Source organism: Typopeltis vanoorti, chromosome 12, assembly GCF_054136105.1.
Source record: "Typopeltis vanoorti isolate ZY-2024b chromosome 12, IOZ_Tvanoo_1.0, whole genome shotgun sequence".
Lineage (NCBI taxonomy): Eukaryota > Metazoa > Arthropoda > Arachnida > Uropygi > Thelyphonidae > Typopeltis > Typopeltis vanoorti.
The window spans coordinates 113,486,348-113,513,383 of record NC_143560.1 but is presented as its reverse complement, the minus strand read 5'-3'; the positions used below and the strand labels follow the sequence as shown (position 1 = coordinate 113,513,383).

Here is a 27,036-nt window from a genome sequence, read left to right as displayed (position 1 = left end):
TGAAGTTGGGCGAACTGACACTTACTAATGTCTACAAGCCACCAAACATCCACTGACCTCAACAAGTCCTCCCTCTTTTGAGCCACCCAACTATATATGCAGGAGACTTCAATAGCCACCATGAGTTATGGAAGTATGCTCAGAATGATGAATGTGGCATAGCCCTCGCCAACTGGGCTGAAACCTCCAATATCTACTTTGTCTTTGACAGTAAAGAATGTGGCACCTTCAGATCAGCAGCATGGAGAAGAGATTATAATCCTGACCTCTGCTTCGTCACCTCTAACAACATGAATGAACCTCTACCTGCTCAAAGAAGAGTTCTTGGTGACTTCCCTCGCAGCCAACTTCGACCGGTCCTCCTCGAAGTGGGCATAAAATTACCTCTTGTCCGATCAATTCCCCGCCCGAGATGGAATCTTTGAAGAGCCAACTGGGAAAAATATGCCATTGACCTTGACAAGTGTGTTCGTTTCATACCTCCTGTACCCAATAACTACAATCGATTTGTATTCATCTCTACAGCTAAAAAACATATCCCCAGAGGCTACAGAAAGGAATATATCCCTGGATGGAACGAATGGAGTGAACAGCTCTACAAGAATTTTATGGAAAGCGGTGATCTGGAAATTGCAGAAGATCTCCTCCATGACTTGGACGCAGCAAGACAACAACGCTGGATCGAAACAGTTGAGGGACTGGACCTCAGGCACTCCGGTAGGAAAGCCTGGAGTGTATTACGGAAGCTAGGAGCTGCTACAACGATGACTACTAAAATGACAGATGTCACACCAAACCAAGTTGCTAACCACATTACGAGAATTTCGAGATGCCAATGTGATAGAAACCATACCATTAAAGTTAAAAGAGAAGCCAGAGTCTTGAAGGCAAAACTACAAGACAAATCAGAAAATGCAAGACCCTTCAGTGATGAGGAAATCAACATTGCACTAGCTGATACAAATATGGGAAAGGCCCCGGGGTTTGATGGAGTTCACCTGGAATTTCTTATTCTGGCAAAAAATACCAAAAAATGGCTCGCCCGTTTCTTCTCAGAAATAATGAACACCAGCATATTACCAAAGGAATTTAAGAGAGCTAAGATCATGGCCCTTCCCAAACCCAGAACATCAACTGACAACCCAGAAAACTATCGTCCAATCGCACTACTTTTATTTAGCGTATGATGTAGAGGTCTCAGAATAAAACATACAAATTACATAAATAAAACAGCATAAAAACAATTGTAAAAATCATATTAAAAGGGGTACACCAGGTTGAAATGATTAAACATCAAAATTAAGAATCAGGAGTCAGAGCTTAATCCTTAAATCCCGGATCCACTCAAGGGATTCTGGGATCAGTTTAAAAAAGTTCTTTTTAGAGCCCGAGAACGAGTAGATAGGGCACTCAAGCACAACGTGATTGATTGTCTGGATCGCTCTTCTGCATTCACAGTTTGGAGTATCGGACCAATTCCATTTATGAAAGAGATGCTTACATCTCCCATGTCCTGTTCTGATCCAATTTAAAGTGGTCCATACATCTAGGGAGATTGAAGCCCTCCAGACGAGATGTCAGATTTGAGATGGGTATTTGTTTCCAATTATTTTTGTTCATAGTTTGCTTAAGGCTTAGGTCTTGCGGAGCGAGGGAGGAGCTATATTACTGAGAGTTGGGAGCCAGTAGCTAGGGGTAGATCTCAAAGCTCCAGAGATTATCCTCATAGCTTGATTCAGTTGGACATTGACCAAAGAAGCGTATGCGCTGTTCAACCACACAGGAGCACAATACTCTGCTGTGGAATAGACCAAAGACAGTGCAGTAGTATGCAGTGTGTTGGCATCAGCACCCCAAGAAGTACCAGTAAGTTTACACATTATATTATTACGAGTTTTTAATTTCCCAGCAATATTTTTCTAGATGATATCTAAATGTCAAACGTCTGTCTAGGGTAACTCCTAGGTATTTTGGATGATTGTTAAATTTCACCTGTTTATTTCTGAAGTTAACTGTTGGGATATAGTTGGCCTGGATATTACTTAAATGAAAGGATGCTACTTCAGTTTTGTTCAGGTTAGGTTGTCATTTCCATCGTCTAAAGTATTTATCATGTACAGCCAGATCTTCAGTTAAGGTGTTCTCAGCTTTTTGGAATGTTGAATGTTGAGTTGCAATGGCAATATCATCAGCATACATGAATCTCCGTGATGCCGTCTCTTGGATATCACTAATATATACAGGGTGTTCGGGATAAATTTGACATATTTATAATTAATTATATTTTTCCGTAAGTTACATGTATTAACACACACTTCTCTTCATTTAAAAGTTTGGACCCTTCTTCATTCATATACAAGATGTCAGAAAGGATGGATAGCTGGAACCCACCTGAATCATGGAAGAGAATAACTTGTATCATGATGATTCGTGCCCGCCATCAAAATAAGGATATTACGACTGCTGCCCAATGCTCCCTGAATACAGTAAAAACAATCAGGCATGAACTAGAGACTTGCAATGGTGACTACGAGGATGTAGCAAGAAGAAAGATCCCTAGCAGACGATCTGATTGCGTTCGTACAGCAGAATTCCTCGCAAATCTGCAGGAACAGGTGTTGAAGAACCCTGGCATTGGAATTCGGGCTTTGTTCGTGGAGTTGCTAACTGTAGTCAAGCCCTGGATAACAAGGGTAGCCAATGGTAGGCCGTATGTATGGCAGCAGGATTCGGCCCCTTGCCACACCTCTGGGAAAAGTCAAAAATGGTTGTCTGAAAATTTCTACGACTTCACCAGTCCAAATGTTTGGCCTCCAAACTCCCCAGACCTTAACCCCATGGATTATTTTGTATGGGGCGCAGTTGAAAAAGACACCAATCGCACTTCCAGTAATACAAAAGCCCAGTTAATGGATAAAATTAAAACAGTTTTTGCGGCCCTTCCCAGGGAGACTGTAGCATCAGCTTGTTCGAGGTTCCGAAGCAGAATTGAAGCTGTGATCGATGCTAATGGTGGTTATTTTGAGTAAATCTTGTTGATAGTATTGTAATTAACTCTGCCTGTAATGTTTTTTTGTCAATTCATTAAATTTAATAGATACAAAGAAGATTTTCTTTTTCCTTACGAAACTGTCAAATTTATCCCGAACACCCTGTAAGTTAAAGAGCAATGGGGCAAGAACTGACCCCTGAGGTAGGCCATTTTTAACCTTAACGAATTTACTTTGGGATTCGTTGAGAGATACTTGTATACATCTGTCTGCTAGTATTTGATTAATTAGGTTGGCTAATTTTGGTGATGGGATAATTTCTAGGAATTTTAAGATAAGACCCTCTCTCCACACTGTATCATGGGCAGCAGAGAGGTCCACAAGTACCGCTATTATTTTCAATTGTTTTCATAACCGTTCTCTATGAAGGTCGTCAAGGCCGGTACATGATCGCAACAACTTCTGTCAGGTTTGAAGCCAGCCTGTTCCTGTGGAGTTCTGTTATGTATACTTGAAGAAATTCTGTTGTATAGCATTCTTTCGAGAAGTTTCAGGCAGATACTTAACATGACAATAGGATGGTAGTTGGAAGCAATTGTAGGGTCTTTGCCAGGTTTTAAGACAGCAATGATTTTAGATCTTTTAAAAATTGATGGAAGTATGCCAGAGTCTAGGATATTATTGTACATAGCATTAAGCCATTGAATCGTTTTTGGTCCACAGTTCTTAATGAATTCAAGGTAGATATTATCAAGTCCAGCCGCCTTCCCAGTCCTCAATGAGTTAACTGCCTGGGTAAGTTCCTGGGAAGTGAAAACCCGAGATAGTGATGATGGTGGGAGATCTGTTTTGAGATTTTTTAGTTTTTGTTTCACCTCTCTTGTAGTTACTTTATCTTGAAGATATTTAGTCATTGAGACTATATGCTTCGCAATGTGTTTTGGATCTATGGCAGGCAGTTTACCAGAAGTCCTTGTATTAGGGTCAAGCTTCCTAATCAGGGACCAGGCTTTTCGACTGGAATGAGTAAAATTAAAATTGTTCATTGTTTTAATCCATTTATCTTTTCTTGCATCATCAAGAGACTTCAGTAGCTCAGTGGCTACCGTAGGGTTATTATTAGTGGAGAATTCTTTATACAGTTTTTCACTGTCACTATTCCAGCCTGGGATATATTCTCTCCTAAAACCTCTTGGAATGGTTCGTTTGGCAGCACCAATAACAATGCCAACAAATCTATTGTAATTGTCTACAGTGGGCTTTATGAATCTTATTACAATGTCAACCTGTTTCTTAAAAGAATCCCAGTCAGCTTTGAGAAAGTTCCACCTAGGTTTTAATATTGTTCTTATGATTGGAATATTTAGGCCTACTTTATAGATTATAGGTCGATGTTGGCTATTTGGAAAACTGTCTAATACTTTCCTAGAGATGGGAATTTGGCCACCATAATCGTCTGTAGTACAGAAGCACAAATCAGGGTTATATCCTCTTTGCCATCTAGAGGAGAGAAAGCTCGGTTTATCTTTGGCATCAAAGATCAGATAGAGTGTAGTGCGATCTTTGATGCCAAAGATCGCACTACTAAGCTGCACATATAAACTACTGGAAAGACTACTGTACAGCTGCATAAGAAACACCATCCTTGAACACGTTCCGATAGCAGCTGTTGTGACCAGGTTGTGGTGCTGACATCATACATTGAAGCAGGCTTTCGACAAAATCGAAAAACTTCCATAGTTTTCCTTGATTTAACTGCCACATATGACACTGTCTGGAGAGAGGGCATGCTATATAAAGTAATGAAAGTACTACCGTGCCGAAGAACAATACAGCTTGTTAATAATATGCTCAGCAATAGATATTTCTGTGTTGTCCTTGGAGAAAATATCAGTAATCAGAAGAAACTCAACAACGGCCTACCACAAGGTTCAGTACTGGCCCCTCTCTTATTTAACCTATGCATAGCTGACCCCAGATACAGCATCTAGAAAATTCTGCTATGCGAATGACATAGCGTTAGCCACCAGAAATAGAGAACTAAGACGAATGGAGGAAACTCTCACAAATGACCTTGCTACTATGCATAACTACTTTAAAAAATGGAGACTGCAGCCAAGCCAAAGTAAAACTGAAGTGTCAACATTCCATCTCAGCAATAAACTGGCACATGACGAGCAGAAAATCCGATTTGGAAATTCAGTTCTACACTATAACAAATATCCTAAATACCTAGGAGTTGCACTTGATTGCACCTTATCATATAAGAAACATGCTGAAAACACAGCTGGAAAAAGATGATACCTTTAATAAATCAATGTGATATTGAGAACATAAAGCTAATAAGTGTAAATTAAATTTAGATTATATAGATTAAATGGCAAGTAATTATTACCATTTACTTTCACATACTCTCATAGGTTGCATTGGATGCTATGCTAAGCCAACACAGTTAATCTGTTATTTATTTATTTATCTCTCAAATAATGAAACATTTCTCAAATAATATCACAAAGGTATGCGTTCCTATGTCTGCTTTTGCAAAAAGGCTTTTCTAACTGAACATTCAGTCAACCATAGCTTTGCTGATCAGGAAATCAAATTTCTAATTCTGGTGGATAACTCAGAGATCACTTTAGTTTCCTATGAATATTTTTCATTCAAATTGGTCTATTACTGTTGTAAGATTAATGATCTTACAAGTTATATATTGATGGAAGAAAATTAAGATCTTAGTTGTGTTGTACTAATTTAATATCATATTCACCCTTCAGCATATATGCTAGTAAGGATGACTTTTGCAAATTTGTGATAGAAATTTGTAGATCCAAATTAATCACAAATCTTAAATGTGTTTTAAATTTTTTATCTAGCCCAACCACATTTTGGAAGCAGTAATAAGGAAAGTAATGATGATGACATTTATAGAAGATTTCAGGTCTACTTCAGAATTAACAAGTTATTTTTTTGTATGCCAAGGAATGTCTTATCAGAATGATTTGCATATGCAGCATGTACTATGAAGTTTTAAAGAACCAAAAATTGTTCGGTTCTTGAAGAATCATATACATTCCTATCCATTTAGTAGCATGGTAATCTCTCTCTCTCAGTGCAATTATATTACACCTCAGTGCAGATCACAGTCACTGACAGTTATAATTTTTATTTCTTTTGATCTCTCTCTCCCAAAACTATCTATAGTGCATGGAAACAAAGTTTGCATATTTTTTAGTTTTATTTCACTGTTTTAAGGGATGAATTTGGTATTTAATATTATTGGTTTCTGCAGTTAACTTTTAAGGTAACTGAAATTTTTGAATTTGGTACGAATACAAATAATTACAAAGTAAGCAATATTTTTATCAAATGGTAATAATTTTTTAAAATGAAGTATTACTGTTTCTTCCCATCTAATTAATAAAGTATTTGACACATAAAATAGGAAAAAAATCAATACAATTGTCTCTTATTATAACAAACTCATAAGGACAAGAGGAATAGTGTGTTATAATGGATAGTTTATTATAGTGAATTTTGTTTAGCATACTATTGTATTAATGGGACTTTGGTTAGGACTTCTCAGTAGTTTGTTATAGTGATGTTTACTTGTGAGAGTGTTGACTGTATTACAGTTTTTAATGTTGATTCACTTTGTTAGGAAAAAATTTTGCCAGGAGTGGTCATGGCTGCAGGAGGACAGGTGTTTGAGATGTTGTATCAGTTAATCACTTTAGAAGAACCTAGGTAATAATTACTAAAATTAAATTTTGACATTTTTTTATTGAATTTTGAAAACTTATCTCTTACCTTAAAAATATAATAATAAAAGAAAGCACAAACACTTTTCAGATAACTGTCTAGTTATCTGCAAAGTGTTCCATTCCATTCCAACACTAAATTTCCAATTATCAATAAGAGACATCTACAAATCTCAATGATGTTACTACCATCAGTGCCATCTACTGCCCATCATCATCACCAACTTGATTTTCCAACAGTTTGATCATCCAACCTAACCATTAGCTGGTTAAATGCAGATAAATAGAGAAATGATGGCTGTCATTCCTTTTTAAAGTGTGTAATTTTATATAATATACTTCAGATGTATTTTACAATATCTTTTACATTCGCATTTGGTGACTGTTTAAATCAATCACCAAATGTGAATGTAAAAATAAGCTTCTAATATGTAAAATTAAAGTATCCCTGTGACCTTAAACAGGGATAATCTCAATTTGATCTTCCTGTATTATTATTGTTATTACTGTACGGGCATATTCATGGAGTCCAAAGACTTGTCTTGCAAGCTCACACACTAAGAATTAGTGACACAGGGTTTATCATATGGGCATGTGAAAATAGCTTTTCATTTCAATATTAGTAAATGTCAAGTCATTCACTTTGGTGTAATGAGATATCCAATGTAATACTATATTGGTGGGATTTTGCTAGAAGAAAGGATCAGGCTAAGGATCTTTTCATTTTCATAGATAGTGAGTTGAAGTTCAAGGGCCATATAGCAAAGATTGCATATACAACTAAGAGGATAGTTGGACTACTGAAATGAACCGTGACATATAATTAACATAAAGTATGACAAAATGAAGTCATTTTGCCTGTTTACATGGCCTTGATAAGACCTCACTTGTCTGATCTCCTGGTGTCCATAGTGATTCTGATACAGTGGAAAGAGTGCAAAGGAGAGTGTTAAAAATATCAGGATTATGGAATACTGATTATGAAAACAGATTAGGAATTTGTAGACTGCAGAGACACTAGCAAATAGGAGAAAGCAAGATAATAGATTGAGACTTATAAACATGACATACATGATATCAGTAGATAGAATTTTTCATTTTATGGAAGGTAGGGACAAAAGGGCATCCTTGAAAGTTGAGAATGAATGCTGTCAAGATGGGAGTGAGAGCTAGATTTTTCTCTCATACAATGATGTGTAATTGGAATGGATTGTCATTGGATGTTGTGTTCTGCAAGTAGTGTGAATGAATTCAAGAATAAGTATGGCAATTGGTGCTTGTAGTATGTGGCCTTCTTGGATGAGTCCCTCTACTCGGAGGTCTCTCCTTAAAGTTATTAGCTGACAGAGCACTTGTGACTGCCTCTGGCAATCCACAGCCATCATACTTGTTCTTGAATTCATTCACACTGCTTGCACACACAACATCCAATGGCAGTCCATTCCAATCATGCACCACTCTATGAGCAAAAAATCTAGATCTCACCCCATTCTTAGCGGCATTCATTCTCAACTTCCAAGGATTCCCTCTTCTCCTTTCCCCACCCACCATAAAATGAAAAATTCCATTAACTGAAATCCTGTATGACCCTTTCAGAAGTTTGTAAGTCTCAATCATATCACCCCTCTTTCTCCTGTTTGCTAGTGTCTGCAGTCTACATATTCTCAATCTGTATTCATAATAAGTATTTTACAATCCTGATATCATTTTTAACACTCTCCTTTACACTCTTTCCACTTTATCAGAATCACAATGGAAACTAGGAGACCAGACCTGTGCACAATATTCCAAGTGAGGTCTTATCTAGGCATTGTAGATAAGCAAAATGACTTCTTTATCTTTAGATGTGAAAGTTCATTTCAGTATTGCAGTTATCTTTTGAGTTGTATTTGCAATCTTTGCTACATGGACAATGAACTTCAACATCCTGTCTACTAACACTCCAGGATCCTTAGCCTCATCAGTTTCTTCAGGCATAATCCTGCCAATATAATATGACATTAAATATCTAATCATAAGTTTTAAAAGAGGTATACCGTGAGTAGACATATCGATACAAAATTAATAACGGAAAAAACTCACGTACAAAGATTATTTAATAGTATAATTTTCGCCTGTGTGTCACAGGCATCTTCAGTACATTAAGCTCAAATTAAACAATAACTGACAATTCCAAAAAGCGCCACCTAAGTAGCTGGTGTAAGATAACTAAAAAGGTCAATAACTTTCCTTTAAAAAAAAAAAAAAAAAAAAAAAAAAAAAATCAATACAATAAAAAGTTAGGAAATATCTAATCATGCCAAAGTGCATGACTTTACATATAAGGTTATTGAAATGACATCTATTTTCCCATGCCTACAATTCCAGCTTATTCAATTTCATTCTGCAAGTACTGCATATCAGCTGCATTCCTGATTACCCTACCAATCTTTGCTTCATCAGCAGATAGCTGTATGTTACATGTCAGATCCTTCCTAATGTCAGTAATTAACAGATTGAATAACAGTGGGCCAAGGACTGATCCTTGTGGTATACCACTGGTTACCTTAAATCTTGCAGACTCACATCCTCCATATGACAGTCAGCCATCCTCTTATCCACACTAATATTTAATAATGCAATCCATCCTCCAATTAATGCAACAGTCTTCCAGGCTGTATTCTGTCAAAAGTTTTAGCAAAATCCAAACGCATCATTGTATATTCATTTCCCCTTGTCTAGCTCAATGGTAACATTATTATAGAATGTGAGCAAGTTGCTAAAACATGACCCTCTCTTAGTAAACCCATTTTCATTGCAAAGTTGAGATTCTGTGTCAACCCATTTCTGAATGCGATACTTGATGAACATTTCCAAAAATCCATTTTCTGATTATTCCAATGCAGTCATTTCAACCACATATATATTTTTTTTAGTTTATGCATTAATGTCAAATAACATTTATTAGTTTGGTAGATTTACTTCAGATTTTGCCTGCTTACTTGTTCTTGTATTGTGGTTTAATATTTCACTTTCATTGTGTTTCTCAAATTCATCAGAAGACTTGAATTTTTACATTTTGCAAATTCTGAATCTTCACATAAATCATAAAACTTGCAAATGTTGTTTCTATTATTTCTGACACATACTCTTCATTTTTTCAAGGCAAATTTTAATACTTCGTAATATACTACTTTTAGGGCTGCATAATATAAACCTAAATAAAAACATCAAAGAAAAGTGCCTATAGCAAATGCAACACAGATTTGTGCAAGTTTAGAAGAGGCTTATCTTGATTCATTGCATTTGTTATGATGCATGAAATAGGAATTTCCTGTTTCATCCTAAGCCAAATATCAAAAAAAAAAAAAAAAAAAAAGCCGAATCACCCAAATATCAAAGTGAAATATTAGTTTCATCTTACTTTATACAAAGCAATACATAGTATTTAAATGATAAATCAGCAGTTAGAATTGAGAAGATTCAGTAAGATTGCTTGATATATAATTGTACGTAAAACAAGGATTCACACTATTTTCACTATTATTCATCTGTGTGGATTATGTTATGATGGAAAGCTGAATAAAACCAGATATCAGAATTATAAATATTTAATTTACCTCTCTGTGTTATGCTGATTTTTATGCTATTACATAAATCCAGTGGAAGTCTGTAGGATTCTTTGACTATAGTGAATATCTGCTGCAACATATTTGATAGGAAAATTAGCAATAAAAATACAAAAACTACAAATAGGCAGGTCATTGGAATATTAACATGGAAAACATTAACTGGATTATCAGTGAAGAACAAGTAAAATATTTCACTTATGTAGGCACAGTTTTAGTGAAGATAGTAAACTAAATATGGAAATAGACAAAATAATTACCAAAGCTAGTATGGTAGGAAGTCACCTGATTTAATTTATATGGAATTATTATTATTACATCCTCCATGGGGTCAGCAGACTCATTGTGGGAGGTTCATTCAACTGAAAACATATTTATCGTACTGAATATTCAAATCTACTTCTCATACCCCAATCTTCACTGCACTCTTACATGACTTCCAGGAATGGCCTCTGGTTCTTACCTTCTGCACCTTTTTATAATCCCTTCAGGATTAATTTGATAAAATCCCCTCACCAACTTAAATGTCTCTATCATATCACCTCTTTTCCTCCTATTCACCAGGCTCTGCAATCCACATTCCTTCACCCTCCTTCCTCAGCCAACATTCTGGAGCATTGATATTGTTTTAGTCACTCATCTCTAAACCCTATAGAATGTTGCCACATCACAATGAAACCAGGTGACCAAATCTGTGCAATAGTGTAAGTATGGTCTGACTAGGGCTTTATACAGTGGCACAACCACCACCTTCTTAGCCCTGCATGTTAGTGTACTTCTTAAAATTGCATCACTACAATGTGCAGCCCTTTCCTTTATGCTTACACAGTGATCAGGTGAATTTGCATCATGAAAATTATGGAAACAACTACTGTGTTAGAGTAAAACTTTAGTTAATAAAAACCAAAATAAACGTGACGTTTCAATCTTCACATTAAGATCATCATCTGGAGTATACACATATATATAAAAAGAAACAAGCTGCACTACAATCTACATGGTATACTGAAGTTACTGATCAACCGTTAAAACTATCGGCCTCTGGTTTAAAAAAAAAAAAAAAACCTTACTACATCAAAGCTAAAGTCCTGTTGTTATTATTATTATCTATTAGGTTACAATTAAGGTTAAATTAAGCTGAAGAGCAACATGTTCACAAAAAAAAAAAAATAATAATAAATAAAAAAAATACTTATGTAAGTATACATATAAATTACAACAAACTAGTATGGATAGTGGTCAATAAAAGCTGATTGCTGGAAAATAAGTGGATTGAATGTGTGCCATCCAAATTATTAGGATTTTTATACCATTATTGTTAAGATTAGGGTGGTTCAAAATTTCACAGGCTTCTTTAAATTTCCATTCATACCAGGTTTTTTTATGATGTAAAGAACAAGTACTTTTGCAATCAATTTGGTGTAGGGCAGTGTTTCCCAACGTGGGGTATATGCCCACAGGGGGGGGGGGGGCAATTTGAATATTTTGGGGACAATTAGAAAATGATGTTGCATTTGTCACCTCATCACTGATATACTCAAAAAACTCTCCATTGTTGGCGATAAATTGTCGATGTTGCAACCCTGACTTTCCGAGAAAAAAAGCTGACATCACTACTACAGCAGTCAACATAAATACAGTATCAAGAAGAACTCAGAAAAGCAAAATGATGAGTCTATTAGAACTTTATTCAACATAAAAGGAACAATGGCAAGGCTTTCTGACGAGACAGAAATGAAATACTGAAATTCAACTAGTTTTGCAAAAAAAAAAATACTGTTGTCCTTCCCGTCATTTAGTTGAATGTGACTTTAGTGCTGTAAATGACTTGCTGCTGGAAAAAAGAAATCATCAGGATATCACAAACCATGGGGATTTGAGATTGAAAATGACTAAATTAGTACCTCAAATAAAATCTCTTTGCAGTAGACATCAAGCTATTGCCCTTCCCGTTAATCCAAGTTAATGATCACATTAACTTGGATTTTATTTTCCCGAGTTCAGTTGGATTTATGTGTTATAATATACAAAATGTAATATAAAATTTATATTCATTGAAGAAAGTCGAATTATAAACAGTTTTACCTGTGTTCCTTTTTTATTTAAAATACATATTTATATTATATTTTTTGGACTTGGCTGACTATTATGCTGGGGGGGCATCAAAATCTTTGAGGCGTTGAGGTGGGGCATTATCCAAAAAACATTGGGAAACACTGGTGTAGGCTGTTAAGAGTGTGATCTGAGAGGCCTCCTTCACCAAAATTGTTAAATTTAATGTGCCGTTTGTATTATTTTATACAGATAGGGATTGTACGTCCAGTTTCCCCAATATAAGGTAGTTGCATCTATTACAGGTGCAATAGATGCAATAAACTCCAGGGTGGGCCAGTGGGGGGAGAGGATCCTTAGAAGAGTTGAATATGTTTTTTAATTTTAAATGTGGTTTAAAAGTGGCATTAAGATTATAATGGTGTAAGATTCTATTCATTTTTTCTGATAACCCTTTATGGGATGGTTTTACTGTAATCTATATTATTTTTTGATGAAGTTTTATGAAGAACTTTATTAATAGTATTTTTGCTATAGCCATTATTTATAAATGTATTGCTAATAATTTTTAATTTTTGTTTAAGAGCCTTGTTCGTTAGAGCAAATTGTTATAGCTCTGTTTTTGAGGGAAGACGTGTGACCAACGTATCCAGGAAAGGGAGTGAGTTTGGACTTTCAATTTCAATAGTAAATTGTATGCACTCATGTTGTTTGTTCAGGTGACTAAGGAATGTGTTTAATGTTTGGCCACCATGTGGCCAGATAATGAAAACATTATCAATGTATCTGAGCCAAACTGTAGGTTTTAAAGGAATCAAGAGCACGTTGCTCAAAAGCTTCCATATAAAAGTTAGCAGTTGGGGGTGGGGGGATAGTGGTGAGCCCATGGCCATACCTTCTTTTTGTAGGAAAGTAATGTGAAGGCCAAAATGTCGAGTGTTATTTTGGTTTATATTAAACTAAGTAGTTGTTTCCATAATTTTCATGATGTACAATGTGCAGTCTTCGCAACATTTGCAATATGCCTCTCAACTTCAGTCTACTGTCAACTGTCACTCCCAAATCTCGAATCTCATCCACTTCCTGCAGTATACACCATCATCGATATAGAACACAGCCTTGTGTTTCTGCACTCCAAAATGCAACACCTTGCACTTATTAATATTAAAACTACAACTCCACTCCTTTGTCCAGGCCAAAAGTCTATTCAGATCTTCCTGAAGGAAATTAACATCTGCAGTGTTACTTTTATTTCTCTCCAACTTTCCATCACCCAATAATTGAAGATCTGCAGTCAAGCCACATGATATATTATTTCAGACAAGTGCAGCAGGATCCAAGAAGAGACTCCTGGTGAGCACACCACTGGTTACTCCTTTTTTGAGACACTGCTCCATCATACACAACTTTCTTGTATTGTTCAGAGAGCCAGTCTCCAATCCATGTAACCAATATGCTATCTATTGCCATCTTAATTATGACACTCATCATGTCATAATTTATTATTAATATATGGGCATCTTCATGGAATCTTAAAACTCATTGCAGGAGACCCAATGTATCTGCACAGTCTAGCGTACCTCTCCTTGAACCCATTAACAGGCAGTGCATTCACAACTGACTCAAACAACCTATTCCGCTCATTCACAACTCTCCAAGCAAAAAATTTAGTCCTCACACCTCTACTAACCGTGCCTTTAATCAACTTCCAGGGATGACCCATTGTTCTGGTCTCCTAGCCAAGTGCTGAAACATTTCCCGTGGATCAATCCTATAAAACCCTTTAAACAACTTAAATGTTTCTATCATGTCCTCTCTTTTTCTCCTATCAACCAACTTTTGCAATCCACACATCCTCAATCTCTCCTCATAGGAAACATTTCACAGTCCACTCACCATCTTGGTCACTTGCCTGTGAATCCTCTCCACCACTTCCTCATCCCCCAAGAAACCCAGAGGACCAAACTTAAGCACAGTGATCCAGATGTGGGGATATCAAGTCCTTATAAAGAGAAATAATAACTTCCTTATCTCTACATGTTAATGTGTTCTTCAATAGCCAAGTAATCTTATGTGCTACCTTAGCAACCTTAAAAATATGTCCTCTAAACTTTACCTCTCTGTCTACCACCAGCCATAAATCTCTATCTTCATCTATTTCCTGCAGTACAGTGCCATCAATGTGATATACAGCTGGTAATCTATTTATTCTAAAATGCACACTGTTACAAACTTGTCAGTTCCCTTGCATATTCTCACAAAACCCTTGCTCATATTCCATACTAATCCCACAGCTGCATTTATATTGAGATTCTGCAATATCCTAAGAATCACCAATTCACCCACCTCTGTTCCCACATCAACAGTAACCTCACTAGGATGATATGCCCTTGCAAAGTGATCACTCGGTAACTCAACTATTTTATCAAGCCAAACAGGTTAAAGGATTTTCTTTGGCCTGCTTGGCTAGATTCTCTCATAATCTGATTTTGCCTTCCTTCCCATGCCGGTCACCTTTCTTGCCTGAGCATTGTACTGTTCATGAGTTTGCTGGTCCCCTTTCTCTTTATATACCTCCCACAGCATTTCTGCTTCTGTAGCTCATACTTAATGAGATTACCCATTAAGCACAAGTAAGGTACTACATGATTAAGTTTACCTTATCTCCTATCAACAAATTTCCTCAAAATTTATCTACTACTTGTGAGCACTCCAATATTGTCATATCTAACATTTCTTGTTTCTAAGGCACTGCTGACCAAATCAATCCACCTAGACGCTTGTCTTTTTCTGGATCTCTTTCTTACCATCTTGGCATCAAAAAACCTATTTTGCTAACTTTCTTCACCCATTCTATTTAAGTGGCCATAACACCTGAGATTGGCTCTGCTGAGACATTCTTGAATGCTAATAATGTCAAGTTCCTTTCTAATATCTTCATTTTTAATATGATTCTGCCACTGATGTCATCAGTTCACCTCTCCTAATGTTTCTCAGAACACTCATATCTGTGGTCTCTAGTCTGTGATCAATTGCTTTATTTCTAATTGTACTCTCAGATCCATAACTTAAAATCGGTTTAAACACTGTTTTGTATACTGCTAGTTTGATGTTTTAGCTAATTTCTTTCTTATTCCATATAAATTTATTCAGGTGGCTACCCACAATAAAAGCTTTGCTTCAGCCTGCCATCTTCACTACAAACTGTGCCTAAATAGCTAAAATATTTTACTTGTTTTATAGGAGCTCCATGCAGAATGCGATGGAGATCCTATATCCTAGTTATCTATGATCCCTACCTATTTGCATAGTTTTAGTCTTTTTATGACTGATTTTCATGCCTTATTTGTTACATCTGTTATTCAATTTAGTTAGTGAATCCTGGAGATTTGCATTAAATATGTATTGGAGTACAATATGATCTGCATAAAGCAGAGCTAACTTTGACATCTCGAAATTGTAATATAAAAGAAAGTGTCTTGATGCCACTTTGTTTCATAATTTGAAATTTTATTTATACCATGAATAAAAGTGGAGATAATGTGCATCCTTGTCTTACCCCTGATTTTACATCAAACCATCTTCCTGTATTTATCATCATCATCAAATTCCTGAGATATAGTCTCAAGGGGTATACAGGATATTATGATAGTACTACATGAAAAACTTACATCATTACTAACTTACATTGAACATCAAGACTGTTCAAGACTCCAACATTATCAGATCTTAATGTTGGAGTCTTGAACTGTATTATTCCACCTAAATCTTGGTCTTCCTCTGGGGTCTTATTCATGCCAACCTGACAGAGAACACTTGTTTTGCTCTTTCCCATACCATTCTGTTTAAGTGGCCATACCACCTCAGATTAGCTCTGCTAACACATTCCTGGATACTAACAATGTCAAGTTGCTAATATCCTCGTTTTAATATGATATTGCCACTGGTTCCATTTGTTCATGCCCTAATCTTTCTCAGCACCCTCATATCTGTGGTCTCTAGTCTTTGGCCAAGTGTTTTACTTCTTACCCAGATCTCAGATCCATAAGTTAAAATTGGTTTGAATACTGTGTTGTACATAGTTAATTTAGTGTTTTCATTAATTTCTCTCTTATTCCATATATTTACTCAGTTGACTTCCTACCATAATCAACTTTGTTGATTCTGTTGTCTATTTCCATATGTAATTTACCATCTTCACTAAAAATTGTGCATAAGTAGCCGAAATGTTTTTCTTGTTCCGTAGGTTCTCTATAGGTGATGCAGTATGCAGTTGATATTGTCGATGTTTCTGCTTATTTTCATTGTCTTTATCTTGTTATTGCTGATTTTGATACCAAATTTATTACATCAGTTATTCAATTTAGTCAGGGAATCTTCCAGACTTATACTGGATTTATTTAAAAGTATAACATCATCTACATAAAGCAAAGAGCTGAGATTAGCACCTCAAATTTTGAAATCAGGTTTAATACTGATTTCGTTCATAATGTGATCCATATAGATAATGAATAACAGAGGGAATAATGTACATGCTTGTCAGACACCATATTTACCATTAAACCATCTTCCTGTACTTCCTTCAATTCTAACTGCTGACTTAAACTCAAATAAAGACTAAGTGTTGATTGATATAATGCCTCATTGACACCATATAACTGTAGCATTTTGAATAGCTTTTTTGTTGGCACTTGTCGTAAAACTAGAAAATCTGATCATGACAGCCTCTATTTGGCCTGAATAAACCTGTTCTTCACCAAGCTTCCCTTCCACAATACTTGCATAAATCTTACCAGGAACACTCAATAGGAAAATACCTCCATAATTCTCACATCAGTTTTATTTCCCTTTTTGTATAGGGTACTATGAGAACTCTACTCCAGTCATCTGGAATTCATCCCTCTGTTCAGGCCCTCTGAACTATGTAATGCAGTCACTGCAAGATTTATACCACCATACTTGAGCATTTCTGATTAAATGTCATCTACTCATGTTGCTGTTCTACATTTCAGGCTTTTCATGGCTTTTTCTACTTCAAGTATGGATATTTTGGATATTTATTCCTGATTGCATGCCTGTTGAGTGTTTTTTGCCATTGTGCAATTTTTCGAAGTAATTACTCTATACATCAAGGATATCTTTTTCTCCAGTTTTCATTTCACATTTATCATCTCTAATTCCTTTTACAGCACTTTCCTTCATTTCTGAGGTTTTTGAACAGCCTCCAGAATATTCTGTCACCTTCCTGATATGTATTTTCTATGTTCTTGTCAAAGTCTTCCCATGACTTTTGTTTAGCAGGTTTTACACATCGTTTAGTTTCTTACGTTTGTCTCTGTATTCTCTAAGAGCATAAAATTTGCCAGGAACTTTTGATATGCTTTCTTCTTTTCCTTCACCGCCTCCTATTGTGGCCGCTATGGAGTACTGATTTTTCTATCCTTGTAGACAACCTCACCACATGCCTCTGTGGCTGAATCAATCAGTGTTTTCTTCAGGGCTTGCTACTGAATTCCCAAGATTTGGTTCCTGTTCTCAAACTCTTTCATTTTTCTTGAATAATGTTTGTGTATGTTAGTCTACAGGTCACATCTAAGAGCTGCGCAACTTTTATTCACTTTAAAACTTTCTTACATGTTCTTCTTTTCAACATGAAATTCAATTTTATCTTGCTCAAGACTAAATGGTGATCACTTCCAATTTCAAATCCTCTGTACACTATAGTGTCCTTCACCAGTGAGAAAACATCATTATCAACAATCATATAGTCAACGAGACTTTTATTATTCCTTACCTCCTCTCCCCATGTGAATTTATGCACATTTTTATGTTGGAACATTGTGTTGGTAATAACCAGTCCATGCCCTGAGCAGAAATCCAACAGGTATTTGCCATTATTTTTAGTCTTGCTCATTTCTCCTGTATTTCTTTTAAATTTAGCTGCTGACTGACAGCTTAATAGACTCTCTGTATAATGTTCCATTCACCCTATATAATTGTAGTGTGTTGAAAAGCTTTTCTCTGGGTACAGATCCTTGTCATATTTCCACGATTTCTCAACTTGTCTTACAGTGAAAATCTGATTTTGACAACCTCTATTTTACCTGAACCCAGCTTGTTCTTCTCCAGATTTTTTTCCGCAATGTTGCTTAACCTCTTTTCAGGTGTACGTGCATAAATCTTTCTTGAAACACTTAGAAGAAAAATTCTCTGCAATTCTCACAATCTGTTTTATTCCCTTTTTTTTATAAATGGATACAATGAGAGCTCTACTCCAATCATTGGGAATTTGACTTTCTGACCAGCCCCTCTGAATTATGCGGTGTAGCCACTTGAAAACTTTTATACCTCCATACCTAAGCATTTCTGGTCGAATATCATCTACTCCTACTGCCTTTCCACATTTCAAATTTTGATGACTTTTTCTACTTTAAGTATTGATATGTACTTCTCCTTGCATTCCTCTTGAAAATTTTCTGGAAAATGGTTCTGTCTACTGCTTGGTTCGTTTAACAATCTTTCAAAGTAATTACACCAAACATCTAAGATATTTTTATCTTTTATGTTCATGTCACTTTTTACAGTACACCTATTTCTAAGTTGCTTCAATATCCTCCAGAACATTTTGCCACCTTCCTGATATTTATTTTCTATATTCTTACCAAAGTCTTCCCATGACTTTTGTTTAGCTACATAGCTCTCTTACATTTTCCTCTGTATTCTTTTAAGGGCATCTGCTAACTTATTTGCTAGGAACTTTTGGTATATTTTCTTCTTTTCCACGCCTGCTCCTTTAACTTCTTGTGTCCTCCATGGTGTTCTTATTTTTCTATCCTTGCAGACAACTTACCCAAATACCTCTCTAGTTGAATCATTTAAAATCTTCTTCACAGTTTGCCACTGAGACTCCAAGGTTTCTTCAATAAGGTTTGTATATTTGAGTCTACAGTTTACTTGCTGCTCAACTGTAATTCTTTAAAACTTTCTTACATACTGTTCTTTTCAATTTGGTAAACATTTTTATCCTGCTTAATACATTTCCTAATACATTTTTATCCTGCTATTCATTTCCTACTCTGCTGTTTCAATCTCTAACAAGGACCACTTTTTCTATTTTCTTTGTCTGCTTATTCTAATGACTCAGAAAATTCCTCCACTTCTTCCTTGAAGCCTTCCAATCAAGAAGTTTATGTTTGATATTAAATACTATTGCAAATTCCTTTTCATGATCATTATTGTCTGGAAATAACATACTATACTTATTATTTAGTAAGATCTCACCTGTTTTTTTTTCTTCTTTGTTTCAGTAATGCCAATTATGTCCACGTAGTACTTTCCCAATTTTTCTGCAAGTTCGATTTCTTTTCCATTAATACTCCTCATATTGATAATTCTTATCTTCAGTTTTTCTGATGCTGGGTTTATTCTTCTTCTTCTAGTTGTTGAGTTGGAGTTTTGTTCCAGTAGCTGACTTCTGTTCACCCTGGTTTCCTGATGAAACAATGACAACCTTTAAACAAGGTTCCCAATGTTTGTATGTTTGTTCCCACTGTCTGTTCGCCTGCATATCAGGCTACGTCCCAGCTGACACAAAATCTCATCATGATTTACCATCTTACTTAAACCACAAATATACTTTTTTGGTTTAAGCCAATAGAGAGTACAATTTGATTCATTAAGTTGCAAATTGCCAGCCCATCCATGTTCATTCAATACCTACTAACAGGGCCCACCACATGGAGGTGAGGATTGGACATTAGGTCAGAAGCCTCAGTAGGTTCTCTGCATTCCTGAAAGGTGATGTGGAGGTCTACTTTTAGTTATTTGGTTTTGATCCCTTAAGCAATCCCCTAAAACCAGAGCTGTCCTTTACAATCCATGCTAACCATCATAAAAAATCCCATGTCCATCAAGCCATTCTTGTATTCTATTATTAACTAATCTCTACAATACCTTGACTACAACTGCAGTTATACAGACTGGTTTTAAATTGGAAATTTATGTCCTAGAACCATGCTTGTGGAGTTTTACTAGTTCTTCTTTTGTTTCCTGAGGACTTTATCCACTTCAAGACTTTCATTAAATAACTGATCCAAAGGCATAGCTAACTGTTGTGCCCTTTCCTTAATAATACATGGTGAAAGGTCATCCATTCCCATAGCCTTATTTACATCTAACCCAACCAATACCTCTGATTCTTTCACTTTCAATCCTGATACTTACCTCCCTTGTATATATTGCACAGCATCATTTACACCAGTATGCTATTCTCATAACTATTCAGCAGTGTCAACCTGCCATAATTATTCTCCCTCATGCTTACTGTATGGCAAGGGAATATTACCATATTCCCTTAATTATCCTTATGATAACTGGCCAATCTTCTCTTTGCACTTTTCTTCTTTATCATGCTCGTCATCTTCTCAGCATGCACTTTATACTCCCTGGATCTTTTTGTCACCAACTATCTTGTACTTCCTCCATAACATTTTCTTTTCAAACACAGCTGGATAATTTCACTGTTCGTTTTTTTCACTCCTACTCTATTTACTTGCTTAACAGTTGGTCAGCAGTTGTACATTGCTTGTGTCATATACTGCCTTATGAATTCGCATGCACTGTCATCATCTTTACATCTTATCTACCCAACTTATTGATGCTAGTTGACTATAGAGCTTCCCATAATCACCCACCTTATAAATCCACACATCTGTTTTTGACAGTAACATTTTTTTTGTTTCACTGCATCCCAAACAAGTGCCTCATTATCATCTTACCGATTGGCAGCAATATTAATATCTCATTAACAACTATATCTTGTGAAATTATCACCAAATCAAACACTTGAAAACATCTAGTTGCTTCAGTCGCATTCTTCTTAAGATATTCATATCATAGAAACTCGACAAACTCACTCTCCTTATTTCTGTGCACTATCTCCTCCTCCCATTGTATATTCCCAGAATTAAAGTCTCCCATCTAGATCACCTTCTTTTTTCATGACCAACCAATTTACCTAAAAATTTTACAATCAGTATTCTCTACTACATTCCCTGGCCTATAACCACAACTTATCAAATATACTAGTCTCCTAATTTCAATTTCACTCTACCCAGATTCAAAATCTGCACATGTACTATCAGCTTACACACTTTGTAGTCATAATTTCCCTGCAATGATTAATGGCATCCCTCCCCTCACATCCTTGTCCTTCTTGAAAATTGTATATCCTTTCACTTCTGTTCCCGACAGTATATCATCCTCTGACAACCAAGTTTCACTCATACTGATTATCTTTGGACATACTGACTCAATCACTGTAACAAACTCAGCTCTCTTATTTCGAATACTCCTTACATTTGTACATAAAGATAACAATTCCCATATTTTTAAGGCCATTCTATCAACATCAACATCCTCTATCTGCAAGTACCCTTTGATCTTTAGCTACACTAACTTCTTGATTCTATGCCTTCTCAGCAAACAATAGCTTTCCTAAATGCTTTATGCCAAACCAGTTCAAATACAATCCATCAACTTTAAACCATTCGACTTTCCGTTTAAATTCACTTCACAGATTCAAAAACTGAACCTCTGCCCCCTTTACCCACACAACTCAGCCATCTTGCTACTTATTATCTCTGCTCTTTTTATCAACTCACTATTGTCATATCTAGGCAACACACTAATGATTTTTTCCAACAATGCTATTATCCTCTACTTCCCACAACAACTTCAAGTTTCTGTCAACATTCTTATATTCGTGCTTACAACTACCGCTAATTCTGATGCCTGCTCTTTTTTTTTCTGCAAAAGCATCGGTTATTTGTTTCAAATGTTCCACCAAGAAAGTGTTATTTATAAGTGTATTTTTATTTATATTATTTCTTCTTCCTCTATATACTTATGAGATGAAATATTATATAAATTTCTTTTACTAACAATTATTTTTATTTTTGACCTCCGAGTGTCCCTATATGTTATTATATTTGCACAAAGAGTTCACTCCAATTGGTGCAATGACTTTAACTCACTCTTTCAGAATCCAACTAATCATTGACTCAATACCAAGTACAAAATAAACACATTTAATAAAACTAAAACAATATATATATACACTTCTAGTAATAATACATAACTATAACTACAGATTATATGGATCCAAGGCCTTATTTAAAAATATAAACTTACTCTTAAGACTAAACACTTTTTCTTTCACAATCACAAAAAAATGTTCATAGTCTTTTTCTCTTTCTGTTAAGGCTCTTTTCCAGAAGTTACAAGGCTCTGTACTTCATTTTCAGGATCCTTTTCATCAATCAATATAACACACATAAAGTCTTCTTGACTATATCCTGTTTTCCTTTCAGTAGTAATACTCATCAGATCAGGCACCTTTAATACCTAAAAATCTTCTTAATTCAATATATTTTCTAAACTTTCACTTTCAGGCATTCTTAATACTTATAAAACTTCCTTATCAATATTTTCTCTAAGAAAAACATTCACTTTAGAATGTAAGCAACAAGTTCTCCTTTCATTCACAATACTAAATTGACAGTCTTAACTTATTCCATCTTAAAAACTTACAGTTTCAAGATTTCCTTTTATTCATTACTTATTTCTCCTTGAAACCTAATATTTTCACTATTCCCTTTTCGGAATACATTATGAAATTTCTTTTGACTGCCGCACACAGAAAAATCATCAAGTTCCTTCTAACTTGAATATTTACCGGCCAATTTATAAAAACTTATAGTTTCAAGACTTCCTTTTTATTCTTTACTTATTCCTGCTTGAAACCTATTATTTTCACTATTCCCTTTTCGGAATACATTATGAAATTTCCTTCTGACTGCCGCACAAAAAAATCAAGTTCCTCCCAACTTGAATATATCTCGGCCAGTGTTCTAAAAAACTTCCGAACGTTCTCTTGTTTACAACTGTAACTTGGATACGCAACGCTTTCCTTGTCAGCTGTCAATCACACATCAAGTTCTCTCCGGGAGCATGCGCACTTCACAAAAGTCAGAAACTACGCACTGCAATAAAATGGCTGACTCGCTGTATCCATCAGCGCTAAAAGAAAGTCTTTCACAAACACAAAATTCAACATTTTAAAATACAACAAACTTTCTTATAAGTAACACAAATAATCAGTTTAGTAAGTACTTCAATATTTTTACTTCTTTACATGTTACTTCTAATATAACATTTTCATAACGAGCACATCATAAGTGCAGACACTGCGTGTATGAAAACAAAACTAACAAGCATAATTAATACGTAAAAATATTCAGAATTTTTAATATGATTATTTTTACAAAAGCATGTTTGTATACTTATTAGTCATCACCACTAAAGATCAAGTCCCCATACAGTGCTATGCAGTTATCCTTTGACTCTTTCTTTGTAAAAATAACTTCCACCTCTTCATTCACATCAGGCAATCTCTTTGATTATAACTGATCTCATAATTGAAGAAGAGAAAAAATTAGTCAAAATACTAAACTATCTGTATATAAGGCAATGTTCAAATCAGTTTGCTGTTATGGATCTGAGAGTTGTTGATTAAAGACTAGAGACAGATAGGAGACTTTTGAGAAAAATTAGGGGAGGGGACAGATGGTATCAATGGCAGCAGCATATTATATGTGAAGATATCAGGAAGGACCTTGATATTGTTACCATTCAAGAACATGTGTTCAGAGCTAATCTATTAATGTAAGTGTTGGTATAGTCAACTAAACAGAATGGGAGTTGATAGGTTAGTAGAACAAGTGTTTGATGAAGAGATGGAAGCAACGAGGAAACGCAGAGGAATACCAAGACCCAGGTGGTTCGATGCAGTTACAAGTGTCTTAGAAGGCTGAAATATAAGATCTCACACCATTGAATTCCTGACAAATAGTAGATAAATTTTTAGGAAAATTATTGATAGGGGGATTAATAATAATATAAACTTTATTCTCTAATAGTGCATTAGTCATCTTGAGTAATGATAATGAGATAATGACATCTTGAGTAATGATAATGAGATTTGAAAGAAAATCCCAAATAAATACTGCTCTTCATTGGCACATTTCTTTCTTTCTTTCCTAGAATCACAGCTCAAGTAAGAAGTTTGCTTCATTTGATTCCAACTGATCCTTCCATACTTGATGCTTTGGATGTTATTTCTGCAAAGGTAATACACACAGATTTTTGTTGTTAAGTTGCAAGAGAAAAATATTCAGGGAAGTGCATTTCTGTTTCAATAATGTCACTTAAAAAATCAGGCATTTAAACATCCATCTGAAATCTAAATGATTTTATATCAATATATAATATGCTACATAAATTTGATATAAATGTAAATATAAGCTTACATGTTTTAAATTTATACACATTTGATATATGTAAACATATTAAGTCCACTTACCGTATCTGCTTTATATTACTGCAAATAATTTATGGGCTGTGATTGAGTGCAGGAGAAACACAAATGTTTCTCCTGCATTCAGTAAGTTCACACAAATGGAAAAAAAAAACTCATGTATTTTGAGATGTTTTCCTTATAAAAATGGATGCTTCACATACACCCTAAAACTTCTTACTGTGATTTAAAGGTGTTAGTTGTATTTGGTAATGATGTATTAATAATTTTTTATGTAGTACTATCATATCCTGTACACCTCTTGAGAGTATATATCAGGAATTTGATGTTGATGATGAGTTGTATTTGGTCAAACAAATGGATATTTCATGCTTCTGTTGTAATTATAGGGCACAGAATATTTCCAAAAGTATTGATTACTTTTAAGTCATAATGAGTGGATTCATTATAAATGTTAAATCATATTTTCTGTATATCATAGCCTACTGATTGGTTCACTTTCAGCAGCTCAACAACTGACAGGAGGGAAAAATAATACAGGAATATTTATTCAGTATGCACTATTTGAATATACACAGTTGGAGTCTAAGAATTTACTCTGAGAGTCTCTGCCTTCCTTTCCCTCAGACATAAAGCATGCCATATCTGTGCTAAATTCATTGATTGCTGCAACATTCACTACTCCTATTGGATAATGACACCACTTAGTTCTTACTGTTGCGAGGAAAATGTCGACCTCATATGATAACTTTTGCTAAGCATCTGTGGATGACCCCTTGTTCTCTCCCTTCTTTTCCATCTATTGAAAAATCATTTGCACAATAAAAAAAAATCCCTTATCAAGTTGTATATTTGTATCATCCCCCCCCCCCCCACTACACACACACACTGTGCACACACACACACACACCCAAATCATCCCCTCTATATTTACTAATAATCACCATTCTACAACTATGATATTTTATTGGCAACCCATTTCTGCATGTTTTCTAATCTTATCATTTCCTTATCATTATCTTATGAATTGTGAGCAGTAATCATTATAATATATATGTAGCTTTATAGACATAGCTACCATTTTAGATTTGATATAGAGGTCAAAACATACTTTTAATCTCTATATATCAACCTCATCTCACATAACAAGGCAATAGGTCTGTCTTTTGCTAAACAGAAGTAATTCTGACACTGCACTACTGTTAGCTACAGTATGTTTGGCACAGTTAACTTGTCTTTACCTGATCTGATTTGTTGGGGGTGGGGGATCACATCAACACAGTTTAGATATTAAAAGCTAACCGTTAGAGAGTGTGTTAATTTTTTTTTTTTTTTAGTTCTGTTATTATTAACCTGTAATTAGTCTTTTGCTTTTTTTTATAATATTGTAACAATTCAAGAAAGTCTAGAGTTCTGTTCCACAAAAAAAAAGTCCTTTTGAGTTCTTCTCATGCTTAAATCTTTCTTTATTTATAATCAGGCTAGAGTCCTGTTAGTGTGGAAATAGAAGTATGGCTCCTGAACTTAATTCCCCTGTCTTTCATTAGGATTGAATTGTGAGCAGTGATCATTATATCTAGTTTTATGGTCATGGCTACCAGTTGTTATAGTTATTTAACTGAAAATGGTATTTGTGGTCGTAAATTATGTCTTGAACTTTTTCTCCTAGATCAATAGACTGATTAACCATATGAAATAAATTTCCACAAGTATAATACTTTGTCTACAATTTCTTCAATACTTAATGTGCAACCTTACACTTAGCAATATTGAAACACTCAAAAACACTCGTTTTGCTCACAGTGACAGTCTGTTCAGATCATTTTCCAGGGATTTCCTATTAGTTATTCTCGTCACCCTACATTGCATCAGTTTTAATAGTCGATTGTATGTTACCCTATTAACCCTATTTCTCTGAGCCTCTGCTCATACATAGTGCTGTGATACAAAAACTTCACTAAAACCATGATATGTTTTGCCAATGAAATATAGCCTTTATTGTAATTTCATTTGCCAGGATTTTATTTTATCACTTAGCTAACTTCTAGTCTGATTTGTCTCCTTCACTATGTTTATCATTCTCCTAGTGTGCTTTGTATTACTAATAGTTGCTAATAGTCCTGCTTATCATATACGCTGATGTCCTAAAACTAAGGATGAGCTACATTATATGAAACCACCTGTATATGAAAATATTTTCATGACTACAGCCAAATGCAGACATAAATTTATTGCCAGCATGCTAATAACTT

General features: G+C 35.2%; 1 protein-coding gene across 1 annotated transcript in view; it reads left to right on the top strand.

Moving 5' to 3' along the window:
• The window catches only part of LOC150101143 (ubiquitin carboxyl-terminal hydrolase 24-like), an 824,883-nt gene that overhangs the window by 376,841 nt on the left and 421,006 nt on the right, over positions 1 to 27,036 (top strand). The window contains exons 27-28 of the mRNA XM_090401261.1: positions 6,649 to 6,734; positions 24,511 to 24,595. Coding sequence (XP_090257387.1) covers positions 6,649 to 6,734; positions 24,511 to 24,595 — 171 coding nt within the window. The remainder of the gene's footprint in view (positions 1 to 6,648; positions 6,735 to 24,510; positions 24,596 to 27,036) is intronic.